Raw genomic sequence first — 23,677 nt, 5'->3', positions numbered from 1 at the left:
GTTATGCGGAAATAGACATTGAAGATTAAATTTGCTTGAAAAGGAAGAAAAGTCACAATGACCAAACTATGCACTCCACGTCTTGTGCCCTACAATTAAATTATTCACATCGAATCATTTATGATGATGTTTGGTTGAACAAGAGCTGAAAGCTTTTGAAATAAAATCCTATAATTTTTACTGAACCAAAGCTGAAAGCTCTCATCGATTTCAAAGCCTGAAAATTTACTTTTAAGCAAAAGTGAGGCGAAGAAAGAAGTAATTCCAACTTGTTTGAGATTGAAAGTCTCCTAGTAATAAAAACCAAAGAAAGCTACTTAAGCTGAGATGGACATGACACCTAAGGTCCATTGTGAGGGTCAATATCATGTCATAAGGTGGGAGAGTTCCTCCTATAATTAAGGTACCAAAGCTACGCAATGGGTGCAGCAGTCTTAGAACATGTACGTGCAAGTCGAAGTAACTATGGAGCAGAATCTGAAACCGTGTGGTTAATTAGATTTGGGTTGCCTTGAAGAATCGAAATGGATCTAAGGAAATGAATTAATTTGTAACAAGAGTAAGAATATGGACCTTATAATTAAATAGCATAAATAAGAAATAAGAAAAGGAAATTGTAGTGAGTTAAGATAAAGAAAAAGAATGAAAAATGTAAGAGATGGTTGGATATATTTATTGATGTTGATAAATGTAAAGAATTTATCCGCAATGGAGAGTTATCGAGTAAGAAGGGTGGAGAGGGGGTCCACGTGTCCAGCAGATAAAGGCTTAATAAGTAGTGATTGGTGAAGTGTGAAGTGTGAAGTGTGAAGTGTGAAGTGTGAAGTGTGAAGTGAGTGGAGAAGATGGGTGACTCGGATAACGACTCGGGCGGGGCGGCGAACAGGAGTGAGTTGTCGCCTCGGGAGCAGGACCGGTTCCTGCCGATAGCGAACGTGAGCAGGATCATGAAGAAGGCGCTTCCGGCGAACGCGAAGATCTCGAAGGACGCAAAGGAGACGGTGCAGGAATGCGTGTCGGAGTTCATAAGCTTCATAACGGGCGAGGCCTCCGACAAGTGCCAGCGGGAGAAGCGGAAGACCATCAACGGCGACGACCTCCTCTGGGCCATGACAACGCTCGGCTTCGAGGACTACGTCGACCCTCTCAAGGTTTACCTCCAGCGCTTCCGGGAGATCGAGGGCGAGAAGACCGTCGCCGCTCGCGACAAGGACGCTGCCTCCGCCGCCGCTACTTACGACTACCCCTCCCCCTCCCCCTCTCCCTCCCCCGCCGTCATGCACCATCACCATCACCATCACCATCACGGACACGGACACGTGTACGGCTCCCCCGCCTTCCACGCTCCTGTTATGCCTATGCCTAAGCCTGGGCCTTTGCCTGGGCCTGGGCCTGGCCCTGGCCCCACTTATCCTCCTGGTAGACCCAGATAGACACACACACACGTGCTCCTCTCTTCGCCAATCGCCACTCCTTTTCTATTTTATTATTATTATTATTATTATTATTATTATTTTTAAAATCATAAACACACGCAACACTAATTAATTTGGGGGTTGCCTTGCGTTAATTTTATTAATTAATCTCTCAACTCAAGTCAAGGCAACTCAACTCAATTCCATTCTCTTATTACACCAACAAATAAGTATGGAGTTCCTATTTTATTTTCATTCGCAATTCACTTCCTCACTTAGTGTTGCTACTGCTTCTACCATCCGTACAGTGTTTTTTTTTTTTTTTTCCTACCACGTGTATTATTATTATTTGCGGTTCAATGCAAATTGTCAAATATTCCTTTTTCTCTTCCAATTCATTTTTTTATATATATATATATATTATAAGGGAGGGGTGAAGATTGTTGATGGCGTGATGAATTGGTAGAAAATATCTGTATAAAGTATAAAGTATATCCAGCATGAAAAGTGTTGTATGGGTCTATTTGGATATTGGTGGAGTAAATGCTGAGTTACTTACGGCGTAGGGAACAAGGCCAACACCCAACATTAAGTCTTTAACTAAGTCCAAAAGCTCCGTCTTAATTTTGTTAGGGGCAAAGGAAAATATTTCCTATATTAAATCAATTTCATTATGCTATATCTTACTAATAAATAATATTATTTAAAAATAAGCAAGAATTCTTAAATGAACAATATTATTTAAAATAAAAATCACATTCACAATTAAAAAATATTATTTATTATATTTAATTAAATTAATATTTGATTATAATAATTATATTAATTTTTAAGTTGTTAAAAAATGAAGTATAGATAAAAAATTATAAAAGTGTAGATAACTTATAAAATTTTACCATTGGAATAAAATTTATAATACGGAGAATCTTATTTAAAGTAAAAATAGATATATAATATGAAAAAATGTGCAATTAACTTGATAATTGGATAATTATTGATGAAGTTATTTTATGGTATTTGTCTGAAAGGATATTTTATAAGGGTTATTTTTATAAAGTTATTACACAAGTATACTTTACAATGATGAGATATTGTCCGCTTTGAACCTAAACTCCCACGATTTTGTTTTTGGTCATTACTCAAAAGGTCTCTCTATCATTGAAGTATGTTTGTGCTATATAAGTTATTATTTTTTATCTTATTTTATCGATGTGAGACTTGTTTATATCCCAACAATTATTTATTAGTTAAGGAATAAAAAAATAGAAAATTTAAAGAATAAAATAAAATATCAATTTTATTAATTGTTAAAAATGACTATAAATATTAAGGGTTTTTTTTTTTCTATTTTGGAGATGTGATTGTATCTGTTGTGTGGTTACTTTTTTTTTATGGACATGATCCACGTAGTGTTTTGTTGACGTAAGTTAATGACAATGTAAGTATCTAGAATTGACAAATATACCTAAAACTCTAAGAGTTACTATTGAGTATTCATAGATTAAAAAAGAAATTATGATGAATACGAGATTAAACTATCATCATTTGTTTAATGGAATATTTTTTAGACTACAAATAAAGTTTCAAATCATTGGATCACAAGGAAAAATAAAGGTTTATATAGCACATATTATTTATTGGTATGAGATATGATAAAAATAAAACTATGAGAGTTTAGACTCAAAGTAAATACTATCATAATAATATAGAAATATATGTGTGTCTGAATCTCGAATATCCAAGAGTTACTTAGTCTCGCCCCTTAAACCACTATCTTTTTTTATTTAAAGAAACCACTATTTTATTTTTCTATTTTATAATGAAAATAAATGAATAATATATACGTTGAAAGCATATTTTTATATTTATGATCTTTTATATGTATTGAAGACATATTATTATCTAATTATAATTTATTATGTATAGTAAAATTATTGCTTTTCATAATAATTATATTAAAAGTGATACTATCGCCAATTTCTGATTAGTTACCGTTATAAGTTTTTTTACCATCTCAACACACGACTATTAATCTCTAACAAATTATGTGTGTAGGACACGGGCTTTCATACTTTACCTCGACCTTTGTTTATCTTGCTCCAAGATTTTCCTTGGGCTTTTTGAATCATTTTTTGGCAGCGTTTGTCTCAGTCCAATTAAATCATTGTAGCAAGCCACGCCAGCCCACAACTATACCATCTCATATGGCAATGAAATAATGTAAAACTCTAATAATGTAATTGGTGTTTATTATAGTATAATTTGTGCTTATTTTTTATTTACTGTCTTTTAAATGTCACTTTTTTTATTATTTAATTTATCATTTATTTAAAAATAAATCATAACCTTTTAATATTTAAAAGATAATGAAAAACTCATGTTATTTAAATGAATTAAAAAATGAACAAAATTGAACTTAATTAAAATGAATGAAAAAAATAAATTTTCGTGTAAAATAAAATATTTTTATTAAAGATTAGCCAAACTTTTCAGAGTACTATATTATAATTAGAGTAGTTAAAGTAAGTGCATAGTATTTCAAAAAATTTAAAAACCTATTTTAATACTTAGAGATTTGATTTAATAATTTTCATACAATCAACAATATTTGAAAGAAAAAAAATTCCTCTTACCAGAAAATTAAATTATTTAAATAAAAAATATCGGTTTATTGTAGGGTTTAGCTTCATTGTCGAATTCCTATTATTAATATCCAAAGAAATAAGATATTTATAATATTTTGTTAGCAACCGAAGCAAAAGATATTTTTTAATTGTCGTAGAAAGAAGAAAGAGTGTTATGTTATCTTTCTATCCCTGTCCCTCTTCTCATCTTCTCTTCTCACCCCATTTGCCTTACAGTATCCAAAATCAAATCTTTGTTTGAAGCATGTCTTCCTCCACCTTCCTCTGCCCCGTAGCATTTAGCCTCTCACAGAAGCCACTTCAATCCACCTTTCTTCAGTCCTCCCCAAACCCTTCTCTTCTAACTCTAAGCATTCTTCCAAAGAAATTGAGAAAAGCCCACCAACTTAGAAGCCTCATAGTGGCCAAATCCAATGGAAGTGACTCTGCTGATGTTCCTGACCGTTTGATTTCAGCACTTTGCTATTTTTACCCTTTCTTTGATGGCATACAGTATGGGAAGTATGTAATCACTCAGTTCTACCCTGTCCAAGCCATTGTTCAGCCATTGGTTCCTGCAATCAGAGTTTTCAAAAGCTTCCCCTTTAACGGGTTCCTGGTCTTTTTGACCCTCTATTTTGTTGTGGTGAGAAACCCCAATTTCAGTAGATATGTGAGGTTCAACACTATGCAAGCCATTGTGCTTGATGTGCTCTTGATTTTCCCTGACCTCTTGGAAAGAGGGTTTAATCCCAGAGATGGTTTGGGGCTGGATTTGTTGATGAGTTTGGACAGCACTGTGTTTTTGTTCCTCTTGGTGTGCTTGATTTATGGTTCTTCTTCTTGCCTGCTGGGTCAAATCCCTAGATTACCCATTGTTGCTGAGGCAGCTGATAGGCAGGTTCTTTGAATCACCAACCCATTGATCATTTACTTGTATTAGTTGTATAGCAAAGCAACTTCAGCCTAGGTAGTGGAAATTAAAGCTTGCATTTTCACTTCCTTAATAGCAGCAATCCTAGAAAGTTTACTTAATGCAAAATGGATTTAAGTTGTTTCTTACATTGCTGGATTCTGGTACGGTCTTTCCAAATCAGGATTGATTTCTTGTATGAGGATGAAAAACTTCCCTTTATCTATTGTTAATTTAATTCAATGTTGTATTTCTCTGGATTTACTGAATGGTTATGATTTGAGTTGTCACGGTTTGGCGTATATTTCTGTGGAAAGGAATATTTTAGTTGATATTTGATTGGCAAGTTTGACACACACACATGTATATTTTTAATTTCTTCTATGTATAAAAATCCTACAAGCAGTTATTTTCTCTTCTTAGTTCTTGCATTGTTAGGTTTTAGTTTGAGCTATTCTGGGAGTTCACAGGGGTGTTTTTCTGCAATGGTTATGCATAGGGGGCAGAGGAAACACAGATAGAGGTAATTTTCTAGTGTTATAATGTTTTTCTATAATTATGTTTTATGTATCCATATAGTTTTCAAGGCTGGTAAACTTTTCTATATATGATGGAGGCAACCCATAGTGAATGATTTGCTGCATAAATAAGCAGAATGCAGATGTGGATAGTATTAATGTTAATTTCCTCTGTTTTTAGCTGGAAGCTTGGAACCAAATTGTTATGGGCTAGTTAATGGACAAGGAAATTTAGTAAATTTTGAGGCAGGGTGATCCCTATATTAGATCTCGTCTGTTCGATTAGTAACATATTTGTCTGATCAAGGATGATCTATGTGACAATTTTAGATTTTACTTTTCCTCCTCTGTCTTTCTTTTATAGCTTAAACACATTTACAGTAGTCATGATGGAGTGTTAGCCTGAGTTGAGTGTGCAAGTGGTAAGTATTTTTGAAATATTTATGTCAGGAATTGGTTAATAGATATGACAAGATTGACAGGTTTTGCTGAGAAATACAATTTGGTGTCAATGCTTAAAGGTGGTTGAACTAGGATAATTATAAAGATGTTCAATCAATCTTCATTTAGCATCTAAATGTGTTAAATGCAGTATAAATTCTGATGTGTGGATGCAAAGGTCCATGTCCCTTCCCAAGTTTAGTAGGGCCTGAGGATTGACAATCCATAGTAACAACGGCTTCGTATCCATGTTTACTTCAATATGAAATCAAAGGATAATAAATTGTCAATACGCTAACTGTGAGCTTTATATTTAAGTTGCTCCTTTAACTATAGGGAATTTAACTATAGCAATGGATATTGAACTTGGAGATGATCGTGCCTTGGTATATACAACATGGAGCCACGCAGGCTAGGTGGATAATATTACAACAGCATCTATAATTATTGATATTATACAATACATATGATGTCCAATCTAAAATGAACCTTAATTTTCCTTGCACTCTACGTACGACGACAAGCAACAAAAAGCAGCAAAATTCAGACGAGAAAAATAAAGGAAGAAAAAAACATCATGAGGGGGACTAGAATTGGCAGCATCATAGAAGCAGGTCCTTGGCCTTCACCATAAGGCACGTAGGTGTAAGGAATTGGTGGTGCATAATAAGGATTTGGAGGTCCATAACCATAACCATAAGTATAAGGAGCAGGTGGGGTACAACACTGAACACCAGGAGCAGGAGGACACTTTGACTGGCCCTTCTCATGTGGTGGTGGTGGTGGAGCACCATATATAGAGTAGCCAGAAGGTGGTGGTGTTGTTGGTGGTGGAGTCGTCACTTGCTGACATGAAGGGTCACACTTGGAATTGGGACAGTTCTCACAAGAAATTGGGGTTGGGATGACATCGCCTAATGCATCTCCATAAGCTTCAAAATGAAAATTGGACTCTGATAACCAAAGGGCCACAACTACAGCTAGCACAAACTTTGCTTCAAACATGTTTTCTCAACTTTAATGTTTTACTTCAGAGTGGGAAATACATTTATAAGAAGGATAAAGGAGTGGGAAGATGATGAGGGTTGCAATGATGACCTGACACAAGCTTTAGATGAAAAGAGTGTTCTAGATTTGGTGTTTTCACTTGTAAGCAGCACCTGTTTTAGTACAGTTTTGGATCTTTCGCCTATTTTTCTTCTGCGCACATGATAAGCTGCCACATGGCACTACATTTGTCACGATATTATTGAAGTTACACTCACAAATGTCCTCCACTTTGCATGAGTACTCTCTGTGCTAACGGTTTCTTCAAAGTTTTCAACCTTACTTTTTCACTTCTACTTTATCTCTCTTTGATCAAAGGCTTATGTATTTTTTAAGAACTGTCTTTATCATCATAGATAAGCCCTGTACTATTGTTAATAATGGAGTTCATCACAATGATGTCTTAAGTAGAGAAATTTATATTGCACATTGAAGATTTGTGGGAAAAAAAAAAAAGATGTATTCATAATTTCGCACATCACTATATCTTTTCTAGCATCTTTAGAACCATGGTTAATTTGAAAATAAGAAAATTGAAAGACGAAAACGAAAACTAAAATAAAGATAAAATTTCCGGAGAAAGTTTGAATTTGTAAAACACAAATAAAACCAATTTTTTTCTTCTAAATAACATCTCGTCGGTGAGAACAGAGAAACCGAAATCATTCAACTTTAGTCCGACACCTTAGACTGGTTTGGCATACTTGTCCAGATCATGGTTATTTAAATATTTGCTAAGCATAATTCACTTTCATTTCATACTTGAAGGCTCTCTAATATATTCCTCAAACGACACCCACTTTGTGAGAAAAATGAAGAAATACATAAAAGAAAGTTGTAGTCAAAAGAATTGGATTTATAGTTAAAGAAGTTATATTATTTATGTAACTTACGGCAATACTACTATAGTGTAACGTTAGTCAGCATATATATATACTAACACTAGCTTCCTGTTATAAAATCTGTTTGAGTGCAGGGAATCATTAATCATCATGTAGAGCGAACTGCTTTGTTATAAATGATATAAAAAAAAACTGACGATAATTTTTGTTAAATGTAGACATGCAATTGACAAGTTAATTTGCACTTCTATTAGAAATGGAGATGGTCCTAGCTCATTCACCATTTTTTAGATCTTTACATCCAAACCAACAAATTAAAGAAAGACATTATGCCACATGAATTGTCAAACAAACGAATACCTTGGCAGCGTCAATTTCCAAATCTTGCTTTTTGATGTTGGTGGAAAGAGGACGCAACATACAAAGAAAAAATAGTTCTGATTTCCCAAAGGGATAATAAATAGTATTTTTAAATATAAAAATATTCTAATTAAAATTTGTAATAAATAAATAATTTGAATATATAAATTATATTTTAGATTTATATTCAACAATTTTAATTTTGATAAAATATTTTTTAAAACATTAACAATTTCTTTTGAATAACTATTGAAATTTTCAATTTAGAATTAAGAGAGAGAGAGAGAATAGATTAGAAAGAAATAAGTGATTAAGAATGTTGAGTATACAAACGAACATATAAAACAGACAATAAAAATGATTGAGAATTTTTCTAGCTTGTTACAAGAGTAGTGTTTAAAATACCTCTTCATGAGATAAGAGAGAAAATAATAAGAATGTTCAATTAAGAGTAAAAGAGTTAGTTTTACACTCAAAATAATGCGTTCTAATTTATACAATATAGGTGTAATGTTTTAGCAATGGGATCAACAGTTGTAATACTCTTAACAAAATTAAGCATTGAGTTTACTTTAATATCTACATTTTGAATACATTGTTGGATACTCTCTTGGACTGTTAAATTGAGTTAACTCTAAGTTGATCCAAACAACTCATAAATAATGTCAAGTTGTATTCACAAAATTTAGGCCCAAAAATTAAATCAAATTGTTTTGAATTTATGGGCCAGTATAATATAATGTTGACATGAAAATAATCAACACACACGCACAAAATAAGTTGCGTTATTATTTTCATTTCATTTTTTTTTTGTATAAATTTAAGCACAAAATAAGTTGTGTTATTTTGAACCATACACCAACAAATTTGTGGTCCACAAGAAACTCGGATCAAGTCAATTTGATTAATTTTATTAATTTATTGTGCAGTAAATATTAAATGATTCTTCAAAGTAAAAATAGTTTTATACCACTCATTTACAACATTACTCAAGTTAGAACACTCATGCACCTTCCTTGAGGCTTGTCTCTGAGTATAGTGTGATTCGATGATGAATTAAAAAAAAAATTGGTGAAATTGTAATAGCTTGGACATACCAAAATAAAAGGGATTCATAGATTTGTACAAGTGCGATATCTTGTAGTTGATGATGACTTAAATGAATTAATTTGTATTAACTATACTAACAAAATGCATATACTTTTTGATAACTCATCACATAAGAATTTCATAGTTAAATGTGTTAGACTTAAAGTAATTTAGTAATAGGTGACCTTTTGGAAAGATTTTTAGAAAATGTGCAAGTGACAACAGAACATTAAATGTTCTAACTAACAAGAAGTTGTGTAAAGTATCACCATGTAAAATGTCGTGAAGTGTAACTACTGTGACATGGGTGTTACAAATATCAACACATTTTATTCTTTTGTTTAGGAAAACGACATTGAAGATGAAGAATCTTCTTAATGGTCAAACCAAAATATTTGTAGTAAACAATCTAAAGAATACATGCATTTAGTTCAATCGTACTACCTTTTGGGCATTAATAATAAAGACCATTTGAGAAAAATATTGAGATCAATAAAATTTTATATAGACAACTAACTTTCATAATATATATGAAATCAAATTTTTTTTACTTATAATAGAAAACAAAGGAAGTATTGGATTATATAATTTTTTACAATAGTCATTGTATTATTTCTTACTCCCTTCATCCCTTAATATAATAATGTTACACTTATAACAAAAATTCACCATTAATAATATCTCTCTTCACAACAAATAAAGTTATAAAGAGAAATAAACACAAAAGTAATATTATAAATTATTAACATTTTTTGTTTACTCTCCATGATGAGTATCATGTTTGAAGAAAAAGTAATAAGTTCCAAAATAAGTGTTATGCTATCTTTTCAATGTAGTATTAATTAATTACTTTTTTTTTCATATACACCCTTTATAATATGCTTTAAAAAGAGATTATCGTATTGCATCATTTATAACAAAAAAAGATTAATTACAAGGTAAGTTTTATAAAATTATTATTCTCTTTCAATTATTTATTAGTTTTTCTTAGTATGTGTAAAATAAACTAGGACAATACTAATTACAATATAAAGTGAATATTATGGAGTATTTGTTTTAAGTTATCTTTAATTCTTCCTAAAAACAAGGGATTGAGAAGTTTGTTATCATGCGTTCGTTACAAGGTAATAAAATAATAATTTTTGGATGTATTATTCTCAAAAAAGTAATAATAATATTTTCACGCAACCAGCTTTTATTTCAAACGGAACAAGATGAGAAGGACAACTCCCAACATGTTTGGAAATCATTTTGAGTGCGTGTATTTTTAATTTGGAGAGACAAAAATACGTTTATTTGAAAATTTTCTCTCACATATATTAGTTGCATAAGAATGTGTAATATCAATAAAACAAACACACACTTGAAATACGTTAGATGAACAACTATATTTAGCTTCTGCATCAATTTTAGAATTTGACATGTGAAAATTTTGACATCAACTTAGTGATTTTGTTATATAAAAAGAAAACAACATATTTTTGTTTTTCATATAAATTACCTAAGTAACAAGTAGCATGTCTAATTTTTTAAAAACATATTGTGTCAATTATTTTTAGAGAAAAAAAAGGACAAAAAATTATTATTAGAAATAAAGTTTAATGACTATGCAAAAATATAATGTAAATTACTTTTATACTGTTAAGTGATTCATTGCATTTTAATAATAGTATGATTTTTTTAGTTATTTATCGGAAAATTTAACAAATTCATCGTATATATAGTTTATAGTTTTATATCGTATATATAGTTTATAGTTTTATATCGTATATATAGTTTATAGTTTTATGAGTGTATAACTTATATAAAATATGTCACAATTTGTATACCCAAAATTAATAAAATATAGTACATATATATTGCTACTAAAATAAAAGTTAAATACATCGAAAAAGTAGTGTACAAATTCTAATAAGTTTTAACCTTCTTTTTGTTATTGTATAAAAAATAATAATGAAAATCTAAATATAAATCGCTTACTTTTATAATAAGATACATATATATATATATATATATATATATATATATATTAATATTTTTTTTGTAAATTTATATGGAACCTAATAAAATAATAGGTTTTTAGTATTATATTTAGAGAAAAAATAAATAAAAAAAATAAAAAGGAGAAAATTAATTTAAATTTATTTGTCATCTTAATAAATTTATTACCTTCTTTTTTATTTTAGTTGATCAACTTTTATAATTACAATATAATAAATTTTGTGTGTTTAAAAAAAACTATAATAAAATTTTAGTCATTATTACTAAAAAGTTATTCACAAAAATCAAAGAAAATTTTACATTGCTTATTTATAACACCCATTTCTCCTTTATACATAGATTCAACATACCAAAACCAGTTCCAGCCAAGAAGCAAATTAAAAGAAAAGATTCAACCTTTTATTCTTTTGTTTAGGGAGGCATGGAACCTGGGAATTCCTTCTTTCATTATGGTCCAGCTGAAAATTCAAGTTCTGGTAAGTATCTCAAAAATACAAACGAGTTACATATATGTCTTTTTATTTTACTTCTCACATGAAATATGTTTATAGATGATCTCCAATGCTACTTTTGTATCTACTGAATTAGATATTTTTCTACAACAATTATTGTTTCACTTTTTATTCTTTTGTTGTTAATTTTGATAATTTTATATCAGAGTTTTTATCTCTCTTGTTCTTTCTTTTTTTCATTACTTTTCCTGAGGAATCTGTGGACAGCCACTTCTCTCTATGTGAAAAAGGGACAATTTTATTATTTTTTATTTTTGATGTGTGATACCCGACTTAAATTTTGTATAATTAAAAATAATATATGAGTTAAACTTTAGAAAAAATACTATTTCTTTTAAAAAATTAGTGATCCGAAACACTCACATTGTCTCTAATTTTTTTTTTTATTTTTAAAGAGATATTCAGAAACTCATAGATTGTAACATTTCAGATCTTCCTCTTTTTTAATCATATTTCAGATCTTCCTTTTCAAATTTTTTTAATTATATTTTAGATCTTCCTTAATTAGCGTATATGATTTTGTTTTTTTTGTCTCTTTGGATTTTTTATCCTGGTTTTCTTCTAATTCTAAAACGTCTTTGCTTGAAATTAGATTTCAATGTGTTTTCAATAAGCGGATTTTTTCCCCGTTTATAATTGCACATGGTTTAGACACACATGTTTGTGTAATTTTGTTTTAACACTAACCTGTTTGTATAAGTTAAAAAATAATAATTTTAATAAAATGTGGTAAACGTTTAATTTTTAATAATTTTTTTAATGATTTTTTCAGAAGCAACTTAATCTAATTTAACATATTATTTTTTTTAAATCCCTATAGATTATTCAAGTAGATTATTAAGATACAGTTGTATATTGACAGTTTAGAGACTCTAAGTGACATCCATAAATGTTTTTTTTATAATTAATCTAGAGACTTCATTAATATTCTTAAAAAAAAATCTCATTTCAATAGTATCTTTTAACAAAATACTAATATATTCTTTAAAAATTTGGTAAAAGAAAAGCATTGTTAATTTTGGTTGTTGTTTTGCTGGGTTTATGATACACCCCATTGAGAGGTTTAAGACAAAAATTGCAACGTTGGATATCTTTAAAAATACAAAGATGCATGGGTTTGGCTTCTGGCACTCAACTCAACTTCTCAACTCTCTTGGTCTTGGTTTTATCTGCAAAGCATCTTTGGCTGCAGTTACATTCATTTATTAATTAATGCATAACGTTACATATTCGCATACCATTTTATGCAATTAATCTTCAAATGATGCAATTACTCATCATAGTAACATGTATGTATGTACATGTACCCTGAATTGAATATACCTGCATGTCTGTTACACATTAGTTGTTTGTACTTCTGGAATCTTCATTTTCTCTTGTTTGTGCCAGGAAATACACGAGTTACACAAATTAGTCATCTTGCAATTATATATATATATAGGTTGGATTGAGACATTATATATACAATCTTAAGTTTAAATTTTATTACATTATAATTTCTATTGATAAAAAATATAATCACATGATTCTTATTTTTTAGTTTTAATTTCATTTTCGTTTATAGAATATCTTATTTTGTAATTTTGATTCTTAATGTTTAATTAAGAGTATTTAAGGTGAAGTTTGAATCTACTGTCTCATTGTTTATTAATGTTCATATTACTAATTAAGACAATTATTTAGTATTTTTTTATTTTATAATAATTATCATCCTAAATTATTTTGTGTAAATCAAGAAAAGTTAATAAATAGATAAAAATATATAATAATAATTTTATAAAATTAACATTATTAATCTTTTTTACTAAAAAAATATAATATAAAAATCATTTTTTTATAATATTATTATAGTATAAATAAAAAAGAGATAATTAATTGTGCATTGAAAAGTTATTATAACACTTATTATTTTATATATTTTTTCAATGTGACATTTATTATGATACAAAGAGTATTAATGAAAAATAATTACTTAACTCGAATGTATGTAATATACTTAAAAATGTTGCATACACACATATTATCACTTACTAAATATAGAGATAATTATCTATACATTGTCAGTGTAAAATTTTTTTACACTGACAATCAATTATATATTTTAATTATGTCATGTCATTGTTAAAAATAAATATATTTATAGTGACATGACACAATTAAAAGACATAATTGATTGTCAGTGTAAAATTTTTTTATACTGACAGTGTATAGGTGATTAACTCATAAATATATAATATGACTAAACACAAAAACAATAACTTACATTTTTATTAATACTATATATCATAAGTATAATTTAATCACTACAACTTAAATAATTTTTCTTTTAAAACTTGTATTTTTTTTATTTAGATACTTTATATAGACCGAAATAAGATATTATTATTGATGTAATAGCTGATTTTTTATATATTAATAATAGACTTTTTATTCAATTAAATGTTATTACATTTTAAATTATATAATATATTTTTCATACATATAACAAACAAGTTAAATGGTTTTTTTATTCTAATAAATGATGTTAATACATTGGATAACTTTTTTTTAACCATATTAGTATATATAAAAGAATCTAATAACTTTACAATGATATATATATATATATATATATTATTTAACTAATTTATAAAACTAATAATTACAATGTTAAAAAGAAAGTTAGATTATGATTATTGACAAAAGTTGGTGTGTGTTAGATTCAAAGGGTGAAGGGAATAGCAGCAATGGTGAAGAGCAGAAGCAGGAGAATCGATATTTGCCTATTGCATGCGTGCACAGGCTCATACGCAAGGTTCTTCCAAAGAACACCAAAGTCTCAGACGAATCGAAGGAGAAAATAATGGAGTGTGTCACTGAGTTCATCAGCTTCATCACTGTGGAGGCTAACCACAAATGCAAAGAGGAGCAGCGCAAAACCATCACTGCTGAAGATCTCATACATGCTATGGACAAGCTTGGCTTCGAACCATATGCCAAGCTTCTCCTCTTTTACCTCCATCGCTATCGTCAACATCACCAAGCTAACCAAGTCCCACATCGTGCACCACTGTCCCTTCCTGCACTCCCAACAATTGCAAATTATGCTCATGCTGTGCTGCCACCCCCACCACAACCTTTTCTTCCATTTCCAAACCCAACCATGGATGCCTTTTATGGTGATGCTTCAATTAATATTGGTGCCAATATTAATGTTAACTATGATAATGCTGCTTACTTTAATGCTCACAACTTCTTCGGTGGTAACTGATGACTTATATAGAACCACAATCATCCGGTGAGTATCTTGGCACAAAACAAACAACTATCTGTGTGTGGCTTTTTTATGTTTTTTGTTTTTTGCTTTTCTCTGTTATTGTGTTCAAAAAACATGTGTGCTGTTTTCTCATATTTAAACTTGTGTTAAAATGTATGGAACAATTATATATCAAGTATCCAGCGTATCTAGTTTGATTTTGACGTTTTTGAGTTGATCTTTTTTTTTTTTCTTTTTACAATAGCACCAGATCTTTAAGTTTACACTTTATTAATAAATTTAACTATGTGATAATATAGATGACATACAATTATATAAAATCTTTATAATATGTTTAGATATGATTTTATAATTCATGTTAACCCATAAATTCACAGCAAATTGTTACAATTAATGTAGAAGTTACATATATATTTGCTTATGAAAATTCACTATTTGAATTCAAAATGAATTTCAAACATGTTTTTAATTAAATTAAGAATTCAATCTCTGCACACAGAAGAATATTTGCCAACGGCGATAACACCATTAAATGAAAATTTATATCTCAAAGTTCTAATTAATTTGAAATTTGGTTAAAAAAATACTTTTTATGCAAACATATAAACATTAATTGTTAATGTTCAAGAGAGGGAATTTTTTTTAAACTATAATGATAACAAAATTGTTGCTGTTTCTTTGTTTTTAAATAAGAGTCTGAATTGTACATTTGCATGTTATAAAAAAGTACTCAACATATTGAAATAAGTTAAAAGTGACATTTTTCATTCTATTGAAATAATTAATGTGCAATTATTAAATTACGTACAATTAACTAGAAACTTAAGAGGAATTTATAACTATATTATTACAAGCAAAAAAGAAATTAAATTAGATAATTATTTATTTGTTTATGAACCTCACTATTAGAGATAAATTTGAATTTATTTATTTGGTTAAAAAAATTAACTCAATTTCTTCAAATAAAATAATTATATCTATGTAGGAGATCTTTCCACTTGTATGTTGATTAACTTATCCATTCATATCTGTATTGTAAGACATCTTTATTTACAATTGTTATTCCAACAAAGTTAAGGTGAACAACTTCAACAATACACTTGAGTATTTGCAATTGTATATAAATTATATATGTTATGTTTATTTATCTGCAAATTAACAACACAAAAACCAACTGTTTATTGAAAATTGGCTCAGATAGAGCAATGGCCCTTACATCGACCCAAAAACTACGTCACAAAGAATGTAATGAAAAACAATAGTAATTATTTATCCTCGAAGTTCAAGTATAACTGTTGCTCTCTGATATAATGAATCACTTCGTCCGCTGTAAGGTATTTTATTGATAATCCTCTTGCAATGCAACCCCTGAAATTAGTCAAAACCACAAGAAAATTGATCATCGTGTCCCTTTTTTTAACTATCGTTTGTAACTGTTGAAAGTAAACAAGGTCATAGCATTACCTTACTCTGGTTGAGCTGATTTGATTTGGTACAACTTCATCCACAACTTTGATATTATCCTAAAAAATTGTAATGGAAAATTTAAATATACATAAAAACTGAGTAGCAAAACAATTCATTCTAAACCTTATTCTCTTTCATTAAAAATATTGCAAAATGTTAAGACAAAGTCTGGTCCCGGGAATTTTGTTTCATTACTAATCAGGTATGATTCATATGATGCATGGACTCCAACACAGAAGTACTTTGACATGGCTAATGCAAAAAATAAGACAATGATAGGAAGTAAACTGATATTCAGTTTGTATATTTATGTATATTCACCTTATCAAAATGTGTTTCTCAAAAACATTGAGAGATATCCTTTTTAATATTTTATGTTACATTTTAACCAGAGCTTACTGAATATTTGAAAATATATATAAAATATTTTTTTATAATACTAGTGCCCTTGAAGTATTCATCCATATGAAGATATCTGAGCTGATAAAAAATTCTTGTTAAACTGAACACTGATAAGTAGTATTGGAAATGCTGGGAAGGGGTTACTATCGAACATGTGTTTGACACTCCAACACCTCAAGCAAAACGGTGGTTAAAAGCTAATTAGTAATCAAGGTTGAGAGGAATTGATCAATTCTAACCGGTCACAGCAAAAAAAACCACACACACTAGCACACATCTACCCACAAAAGGTTATCAATTTTAACCATTCAATTTGAAATTCTCGTGTTCATTTAACATCAACACACCTTTGTTGCTGTGTATATGGGACATCACAGAAAGATTTCACCAGTCTTCCTATAATTTGACCTTAATATGGTTAAATACAATTCATATACACGACATACAAATATTTGAAAATGTCTAAAACATATGAGCCACATTTCATCTTAAACACGTAAAGATAAATACGACAAACTAGAATACCTGATTCTGCTTCAGAATTTCATCTTTAGATATAGTCTTCTCAACATCTTGTCCTTCTCTGCGAATGCAGACTACTCCATAATCTCTGCATATACTATTAACCTAAAGTACAATAATAAAATTATATTTCATTGTTTCCACAACCTATGAAAATTAATATTCAGTAACATATATGGAAATTCAATTTGTTTATCCACTAACTATCCAATCCCATGACGTATAACTCAATCAATCCATTCAATTATAAAAATAAAGCTTAATAGATTAGTTGAATTGGAACACCATTTATTATTGGATGGATAATGGACCATTCAACATATTAAACTTTAAGAGATAGGCCTTCAAGAGACAAATCATGGACTCTGATATTTGGGTGTAAAAATGTATAATTATTAAACTTTATTTTTAAAAAATAATATATATACATATATATACCGGTATCGTTTGAACCTTCCTCATATATATATATATATATATATTGGATGGGTTGGACCATTTTTTATTAAGTGAGTCATGGATGGATTACATTTTTTTTAAATACATTTTTATTGGAACATAAATGGATTAATGATTATCCATTTCAATTCAAAATTTATCCAATTCATTAGTTTGACACTCCTGATCTATATTCCACCTATGCCTTGTATCTTCGTGGGAAGAAATAAGACCATTTGAGACTCAATAAGCTTGTCAATTCTAACAATAAAAACACCACAAAATTGGCTGACTTTGAATTCCATGACCTTTTACGGTTGATTAGCCAAAATTATTAGGTGGGACAAATTCTAGTTCCATGTGAAACTAAATCTATGAAAAACAATATTACATTTTTCTATCATATTGAATGCATAAGTACCTGGTCAGGAATCCAGAATCCAGGAATGCCAAAAGAATGAAGAAGATCAGAACCACAGAGAAGCATGACCTTGAGAGATTCTACACTAATCAATACAAAAGCAAGTTATTCTATTGTTACAACATTGTCTGAAACAAGTATAGAAAGAAATGAAAGCCTAGCAGACATTTTTACATAATGAAGGGAATTATTAATGCTCCATTTAGATTAAGTCAAATTTAAATCGCTGAACATTTATGAAACATGATAGATCACTTTTGAAGACTTTATCACTATACAGAATCAAATTGCCCATCCAATTATACATCCATATAGCACTAAGAAATTTCACAAAATATAGAGTCAATTGAGCACCTAATATCAGAGAGAGGAAAACATGGACAAACATTAAAATTCATACATTAATCATTTTAGTAGCAAAGTATTCCTAACACCAAATCCTTAGCAATTAACACCACATTTTTAAAAAGTATATAAGCAGTAGGGATTAGCATTAAAACTAGGCTTCTTTGTCGTGCATACCTCTAGATACCAACCCTGTCTCACAAACGGAATTGTGGACTCTGGAGAGAACAGTTAAGGTCCGTTGGTATGTGGTCTGACTTGCCTGTAGCAGTTTATAGCCAGGTAAACATGCAAAATATTAAGAAATCAGGTTATCCAGAGAGCCAAATGTTTCACACAACGCACATGACATCAAAACACTGTTTCTCAAATTCAAATTTATGGATAATGAAACTTTTACACATGCAAGAGAAAAGAAAGACGTGCAATCTAGCGGATGGAAAGGCTGTTTTACCTCCCATGGATCAACCATTACAAAATCTGAACTTTTGCAGGCTAAATGACACAATCGTATTCGATGTTCAGCAGATATGAGGCTCTACATAAACATACAAGCAAAATAAAATTAGACCGACATGTGACAGTGAAACTAATAACAAAACACTTGATTAATAAACATCATAATTTCATGAATAGAACTATTGGATTTGATCTCTTTGTTGAAAAAAGCAAATTAAAAACTCAAGTCAAATAGACTGCTTGCTGATTTTCATAACAACTTCAGTGTTTACCACATGCCAAGCAAATGTTTTACCTTATTCAATCATTTATTTGCTTACAAGTTTTATAGACTCACATGTGTGGATATAAATCATGTAATAGATGGAGAGTTTTTTCTCTCTTTGGTTGACCACAACATACCTTTTTCTTGTATGCATCATTCACAGGAGACATGTAACCTCCAATAACACAGTAGCCATCTGAATTCAATGCATCTCTTGCAAGCTCTAAGGATAACATCCAGAAAAACAATTTTTTTGAAAAATATCAGACAAGCAGAAAATAAATGAAATTAAATTTTAAAATGCACAGAATTCAAAAAATTAAACTAATGAAATTCCATCAGGTAATACTTGAAGTGAATTACGGGGAATATAGATGTCCCAGGGTAGTGAAATTAAGGAAATGAAAACAAAGGTAGGAATCTGAGCTATATACAGAACTCACCAAACATGCGTAAATGCATGAAAGTAGGTGGATTAAAGCTTCCAGTTGCTACTAGAACTACATATATCTTGCTACTGTTATTTTGGGAGAAAGATAAAGAATGTCAAAAATCATAATAAAGTTAACAGAAAACTCCCTCACAAAATAAATAAATAAGACAAGAACATACTTGTTTGTGTTTCCATGGGAAGCTTCATTACGAATCACGTCTAAAGCTAATTTATCCAGTGGCAGTGGAACTTCCATGACCTGAAACCATTAGAAGCGAGCAATGGTGAAAGCTAAATGCAAAACAACTTGTTTTTTTTTCTTTGATTAATTGAACTTGGAATTCCAGTTCCAAATCGAAAAAGTTGAACATGAAGAGATGAAGTTTTAAGCTCAAATTCCGTGACTTCTTTTGTTAATGTAAAGAAATGTTATTATGTGATGCAATATTTGCAAATAAATCACAAAAATCGCAGCATCCGAACCTGACTGTGTTGAGTGATGCTGCGCCAGGTTTGATGAACGAAGCAGAGGCGAGGGCGTGCTCAATAATTTCACCATCAAAAGAATATCAAAATTGAAGAACAGCGTTCTCATCCAAGACTTTGAATTCCAAATTCCAATATTCCATTCCTTGCCCACACCGCTTCAGAGTGAAAGTTCATTCAACACGGCTCATCCCATATATTTGGGCCTCCTCTTTTGTCCATATAACCAATTTTTGGCCCAATTGTGGAAAGAAGAGTAACCATAGTTTAGGCCCAATATATTGTTTTTTAGAACAGGCTCAAATTTTTAGTTCTCAAAGTAATTTATATTTAGAATTATAAAGTTCTAATTAATATCATTATAAAATAAATATCAAATAATAATTTATTAGTAAATTAAATATTTCTTAATTTATATGAAGAACTACATATTTAGGACAACCAAAGAGAGTATTATAAATTTATAATATGTTTAATACATCAATAACTACATGAATTTTTTTTATAAATTTTTAATTAGATCTTTGAACTTGAAAAGTTTATAAATGAATCTTTATTTATTTTTTAACAAATGATTATTTTTGTTGTATTTTGATTAATTTAGAGATATAATTACAAAATTTTAGAAGATTAAAGACTTGATTATATTTTTAAGTTTAACAAATGAATGAAGAATGAGGAATCTAACACTTTCTTTTTTTAATTATTGACTGAAACTTATTTCCACATTATTTAATGAGTCTCTTAATTTAGTTATAGGAATCAGTAAAATTTATAATTTTTAATAAAAATAATAATAAAGACCGAGGCATTACTCGAAGCTCAAATTCTATATGACAAAATAAAGAAAAAAAAGAGTAAGGCGGGGGAAAAGTAAAGACGATAGAGAAAAATAATGAGTATGGTTGAAGTGTTTGGAAAAATGGGTTTTCAAAAAATCATTAGCGAATAAGAATAGAGAGTTTTGCATAGGTTCTTGGAGCGTGCATGGTTATGCATGGGCATGGGCATGGGTATCTTCATCTTCATCTTGACGTTGTTCTTGGGCGGTGTGTGTGTGGTGGCAGAATCAGAAGCCAAGGCGAGCTTCGACTTCCCCTCTTTCAGTCTGAACAACAACATCACCCTCCTCGGCGATTCCTCCCTCATGAACAACGGCGTCCTCTGCCTCACCGGCGCCGCCCCCACTTACAGCACCGGCGCCGTCGTCTACAACCACCCCATCTCCCTCTTCGACCCCCAAACATCGACCTTGGCCTCCTTCTCCGCCACCTTCTCCTTCTCCATCAGCACGCTCAACCCCGCCTCCTCCGGCGACGGCCTCGCCTTCTTCCTCTCCCCCCACAACCTCTCCCTCCTCCTCTCCGGCCCCCTCGGCCTCCCCGCCGCCTTCGTCGCCGTCGTGTTCGACACGCGCCTCGACTACCCCTTCCACGTCGCCTTCGATATCAACACCATCAAGCCCCTCAAAACCGGAGACCCCATCTTGCACGGCATCGACCTCAAGAGCGGCAACACCATCGCCTCATGGATCGACTACAACACCGAGAAAACCTCTCTCAACGTTTTCTTGAGCTATTCTATGTCCAAACCCCTCCACCCCGTTCTCTCCGTTCACGTCGATCTCTCTCAACACCTGAAGGACCCCGTTTACGTTGGCTTCTCCGCTTCCACTCAGGGAATCACCGAGCTTCACCAAATCCACAGCTGGAGCTTCCTTCGCAGTGCCTTTCTTCCTCCAAGAACCAGGTTGCACCCTCATAACGTTTCCGTCGTCGGAATGCGCGCTGTTCCCGCTTCGAGTTCCCCCAAGAAGCGTCGTCATCATCACAAGAGGGTTGCGTTTCTCACCGGTTCAGTTTCTGTCTTCGCGGCTTTTATGTTATTGGGGTATGTTTTTGTTCGGAGGTGGCGAGGTAGGAGGAGAAAAGAGAAGGGTTTCGTAGGTGAAAATTTCGTGGCGTGTCCTCGGGCGTTTGATTACAAAGAGTTGAAGTCTGCCACGAGGGAGTTTCACCCTAGTAGGATCGTTGGACATGGATCGTTTGGAACAGTGTACAAGGCTTTCTTTATGTCTTCTGGAACCATTGCTGCTGTGAAAAGGTCGCGTCACTCTCACGAAGGGAAGATCGAGTTTCAGTCTGAACTCTCCATCATAGCAGGTTTGCGGCACAAGAATTTGGTTCAGCTGCAAGGTTGGTGCGTTGAGAAGGGTGAGTTGTTGCTGGTGTATGACTTCATGCCAAACGGAAGCTTGGACAAGATGCTTTACAAGGAGCCTGAAAGAGGGAAGCTCTTAAGTTGGTCTCACAGGAAAAACATTGCTCTAGGTTTGGCTTCTGTGCTGGTTTACCTTCACCAAGAGTGCGAGCAGAGAGTGATCCACAGGGACATTAAAGCTGGAAACATATTGCTGGATGGAAACTTGAACCCTAGGTTGGGTGATTTTGGATTGGCAAAGCTGATGGACCATGATAAGAGCCCTGTGTCGACACTGACAGCTGGCACAATGGGGTACCTTGCACCTGAGTATCTTCAGTATGGGAAGGCCACTGACAAGAGTGACGTGTTCAGCTATGGGGTGGTGGTGCTTGAGGTGGCATGTGGGAGGAGGCCAATTGAGAGAGAGGGGTCAAACTCAAAGATGGTGAACCTGATTGACTTTGTTTGGGGGCTGCACTCTGAAGGGAGGGTGGTTGAGGCTGCTGATAAGAGGCTGAATGGGGAGTTTGAGGAGGAGGATATGAGGAACCTCTTGCTATTGGGCTTGAGCTGTGCTAACCCTCACAGTTCTGAGAGGCCTTCCATGAGAAGAGTCTTGCAGATTCTCAACACTGAGGCTGCACCACTTGTTGTGCCTAAGGTCAAGCCAACACTCACCTTCTCTTCTCACCTTCCTCTCACTATTGAGGACATTGTTTCTGATGCTCAAGACTTGGGTACTAGCCACTCTATGTGCGAGATCAAAATTCACTCAATGTAATCTACTACCTACTTATTCTTTTCATTCTTTAATTCTATAGTACATCACTCATGCTTCTGCTTCATTCACTAGTACCATTGGTGTGAATGTATAAGCTTTCGTTTCATGAGAGCCGTGTTAGTAATATGGGCTTTGGGCCCTGGCCTCATTCTCTTGTCAAACAAAAAACATTAAGTCACGAATCGGTCGTCTCCAATTGGGTTTCTTGCTGATATAGGGTTAGTATGAGTATGACAAAAATACATCAATATATATAGTAGAGTAATATATTAAAAATAAGTTTTAATTAAATTAATAAGAGAATTTTTACAAATTAACTTATAAGCAAGATAATTTTAACTAGTATATTATTACAAAATATATATTAATTTTGTTGATGATACTAATTTTTGTTAAAATATTTATCAGAGTATCTCTAGTAAGATATTTTTTTATCAT

General features: G+C 31.6%; 5 protein-coding genes across 9 annotated transcripts; 4 read left to right on the top strand and 1 right to left on the bottom strand.

Annotated features, from left to right (window-relative positions):
- Nucleotides 1-800: 800 nt before the first annotated feature.
- On the top strand, nucleotides 801-1,809 carry LOC109810702 (nuclear transcription factor Y subunit B-3). Its single transcript, XM_020374242.2, has one exon. The coding sequence runs from the start codon at nucleotides 846-848 to the stop codon at nucleotides 1,431-1,433; it is 588 nt and encodes a 195-aa protein (XP_020229831.2). The 5' UTR covers nucleotides 801-845; the 3' UTR covers nucleotides 1,434-1,809.
- Nucleotides 1,810-4,177: 2,368 nt separating this feature from the next.
- On the top strand, nucleotides 4,178-5,242 carry TIC20-V (TIC 20-v-like protein). The gene has a single exon (XM_020355057.3). The coding sequence runs from the start codon at nucleotides 4,305-4,307 to the stop codon at nucleotides 4,947-4,949; it is 645 nt and encodes a 214-aa protein (XP_020210646.1). The 5' UTR covers nucleotides 4,178-4,304; the 3' UTR covers nucleotides 4,950-5,242.
- A 6,326-nt stretch (nucleotides 5,243-11,568) lies between these two features.
- Nucleotides 11,569-15,187, top strand: LOC109805300 (nuclear transcription factor Y subunit B-1). Its single transcript, XM_020367337.3, has 2 exons — nucleotides 11,569-11,726; nucleotides 14,462-15,187. Exons 1-2 carry the CDS (start codon nucleotides 11,672-11,674, stop codon nucleotides 15,010-15,012), a joined length of 606 nt encoding a protein of 201 aa, XP_020222926.1. The 5' UTR covers nucleotides 11,569-11,671; the 3' UTR covers nucleotides 15,013-15,187.
- A 918-nt stretch (nucleotides 15,188-16,105) lies between these two features.
- NMNAT (nicotinate/nicotinamide mononucleotide adenyltransferase) lies at nucleotides 16,106-20,570 on the bottom strand. 5 transcript variants are annotated; one of them, XR_014429428.1, is made up of 11 exons: nucleotides 20,254-20,570; nucleotides 19,950-20,029; nucleotides 19,781-19,854; nucleotides 19,475-19,560; nucleotides 19,068-19,151; nucleotides 18,791-18,875; nucleotides 18,269-18,348; nucleotides 17,413-17,514; nucleotides 17,235-17,283; nucleotides 16,483-16,541; nucleotides 16,263-16,386 (listed from the first exon to the last, which is right to left on the bottom strand). XR_014429428.1 is itself a non-coding variant. In XM_020354597.3 (10 exons), exons 2-10 carry the CDS (start codon nucleotides 20,024-20,026, stop codon nucleotides 16,284-16,286), a joined length of 750 nt encoding a protein of 249 aa, XP_020210186.2. In that variant the 5' UTR covers nucleotides 20,027-20,029; nucleotides 20,254-20,545; the 3' UTR covers nucleotides 16,106-16,283. The 5 variants fall into 5 exon arrangements, 4 of the variants coding, with proteins under 4 accessions (XP_020210186.2, XP_020210187.2, XP_082919229.1 ...); XM_020354597.3 differs by lacking the exon at nucleotides 17,235-17,283 and having other exon boundaries at nucleotides 16,106-16,386; nucleotides 20,254-20,545; XM_020354598.3 differs by lacking the exons at nucleotides 17,235-17,283; nucleotides 19,781-19,854 and having other exon boundaries at nucleotides 16,106-16,386; nucleotides 20,254-20,551.
- A 577-nt stretch (nucleotides 20,571-21,147) lies between these two features.
- LOC109818695 (putative L-type lectin-domain containing receptor kinase S.7) lies at nucleotides 21,148-23,303 on the top strand. The gene has a single exon (XM_020384229.3). The coding sequence runs from the start codon at nucleotides 21,254-21,256 to the stop codon at nucleotides 23,237-23,239; it is 1,986 nt and encodes a 661-aa protein (XP_020239818.1). The 5' UTR covers nucleotides 21,148-21,253; the 3' UTR covers nucleotides 23,240-23,303.
- The last annotated feature ends 374 nt before the right edge of the window (nucleotides 23,304-23,677 follow it).

Source organism: Cajanus cajan, chromosome 9 (genome assembly GCF_000230855.2).
Source record: "Cajanus cajan strain Asha chromosome 9, NIPB_CcT2T_4, whole genome shotgun sequence".
Classification (NCBI taxonomy): Eukaryota; Viridiplantae; Streptophyta; class Magnoliopsida; order Fabales; family Fabaceae; genus Cajanus; species Cajanus cajan.
The sequence above is the reverse complement of the archived record's forward strand: the minus strand, read 5'-3'. Positions and strand labels throughout refer to the sequence as shown.

What these genes read in the sequence shown, in the direction of transcription:
- LOC109810702 (XM_020374242.2), top strand. Translation starts at nt 846, where the DNA reads ATGGGTGACTCGGATAACGACTCGGGCGGGGCGGCGAACAGGAGTGAG.
- TIC20-V (XM_020355057.3), top strand. Translation starts at nt 4,305, where the DNA reads ATGTCTTCCTCCACCTTCCTCTGCCCCGTAGCATTTAGCCTCTCACAG.
- LOC109805300 (XM_020367337.3), top strand. Translation starts at nt 11,672, where the DNA reads ATGGAACCTGGGAATTCCTTCTTTCATTATGGTCCAGCTGAAAATTCA. An exon ending in AGCTGAAAATTCAAGTTCTG is followed by an intron (nt 11,727 to 14,461) that starts GTAAGTATCTCA and finishes GGTGTGTGTTAG; the next exon opens with ATTCAAAGGGTGAAGGGAAT.
- NMNAT (XM_020354597.3), bottom strand. Translation starts at nt 20,026, where the DNA reads ATGGAAGTTCCACTGCCACTGGATAAATTAGCTTTAGACGTGATTCGT. An exon ending in CATGCATTTACGCATGTTTG is followed by an intron (nt 19,561 to 19,780) that starts GTGAGTTCTGTA and finishes TGTTATCCTTAG; the next exon opens with AGCTTGCAAGAGATGCATTG. An exon ending in AAATTCTGAAGCAGAATCAG is followed by an intron (nt 16,542 to 17,412) that starts GTATTCTAGTTT and finishes ACAATTTTTTAG; the next exon opens with GATAATATCAAAGTTGTGGA.
- LOC109818695 (XM_020384229.3), top strand. Translation starts at nt 21,254, where the DNA reads ATGGGCATGGGCATGGGTATCTTCATCTTCATCTTGACGTTGTTCTTG.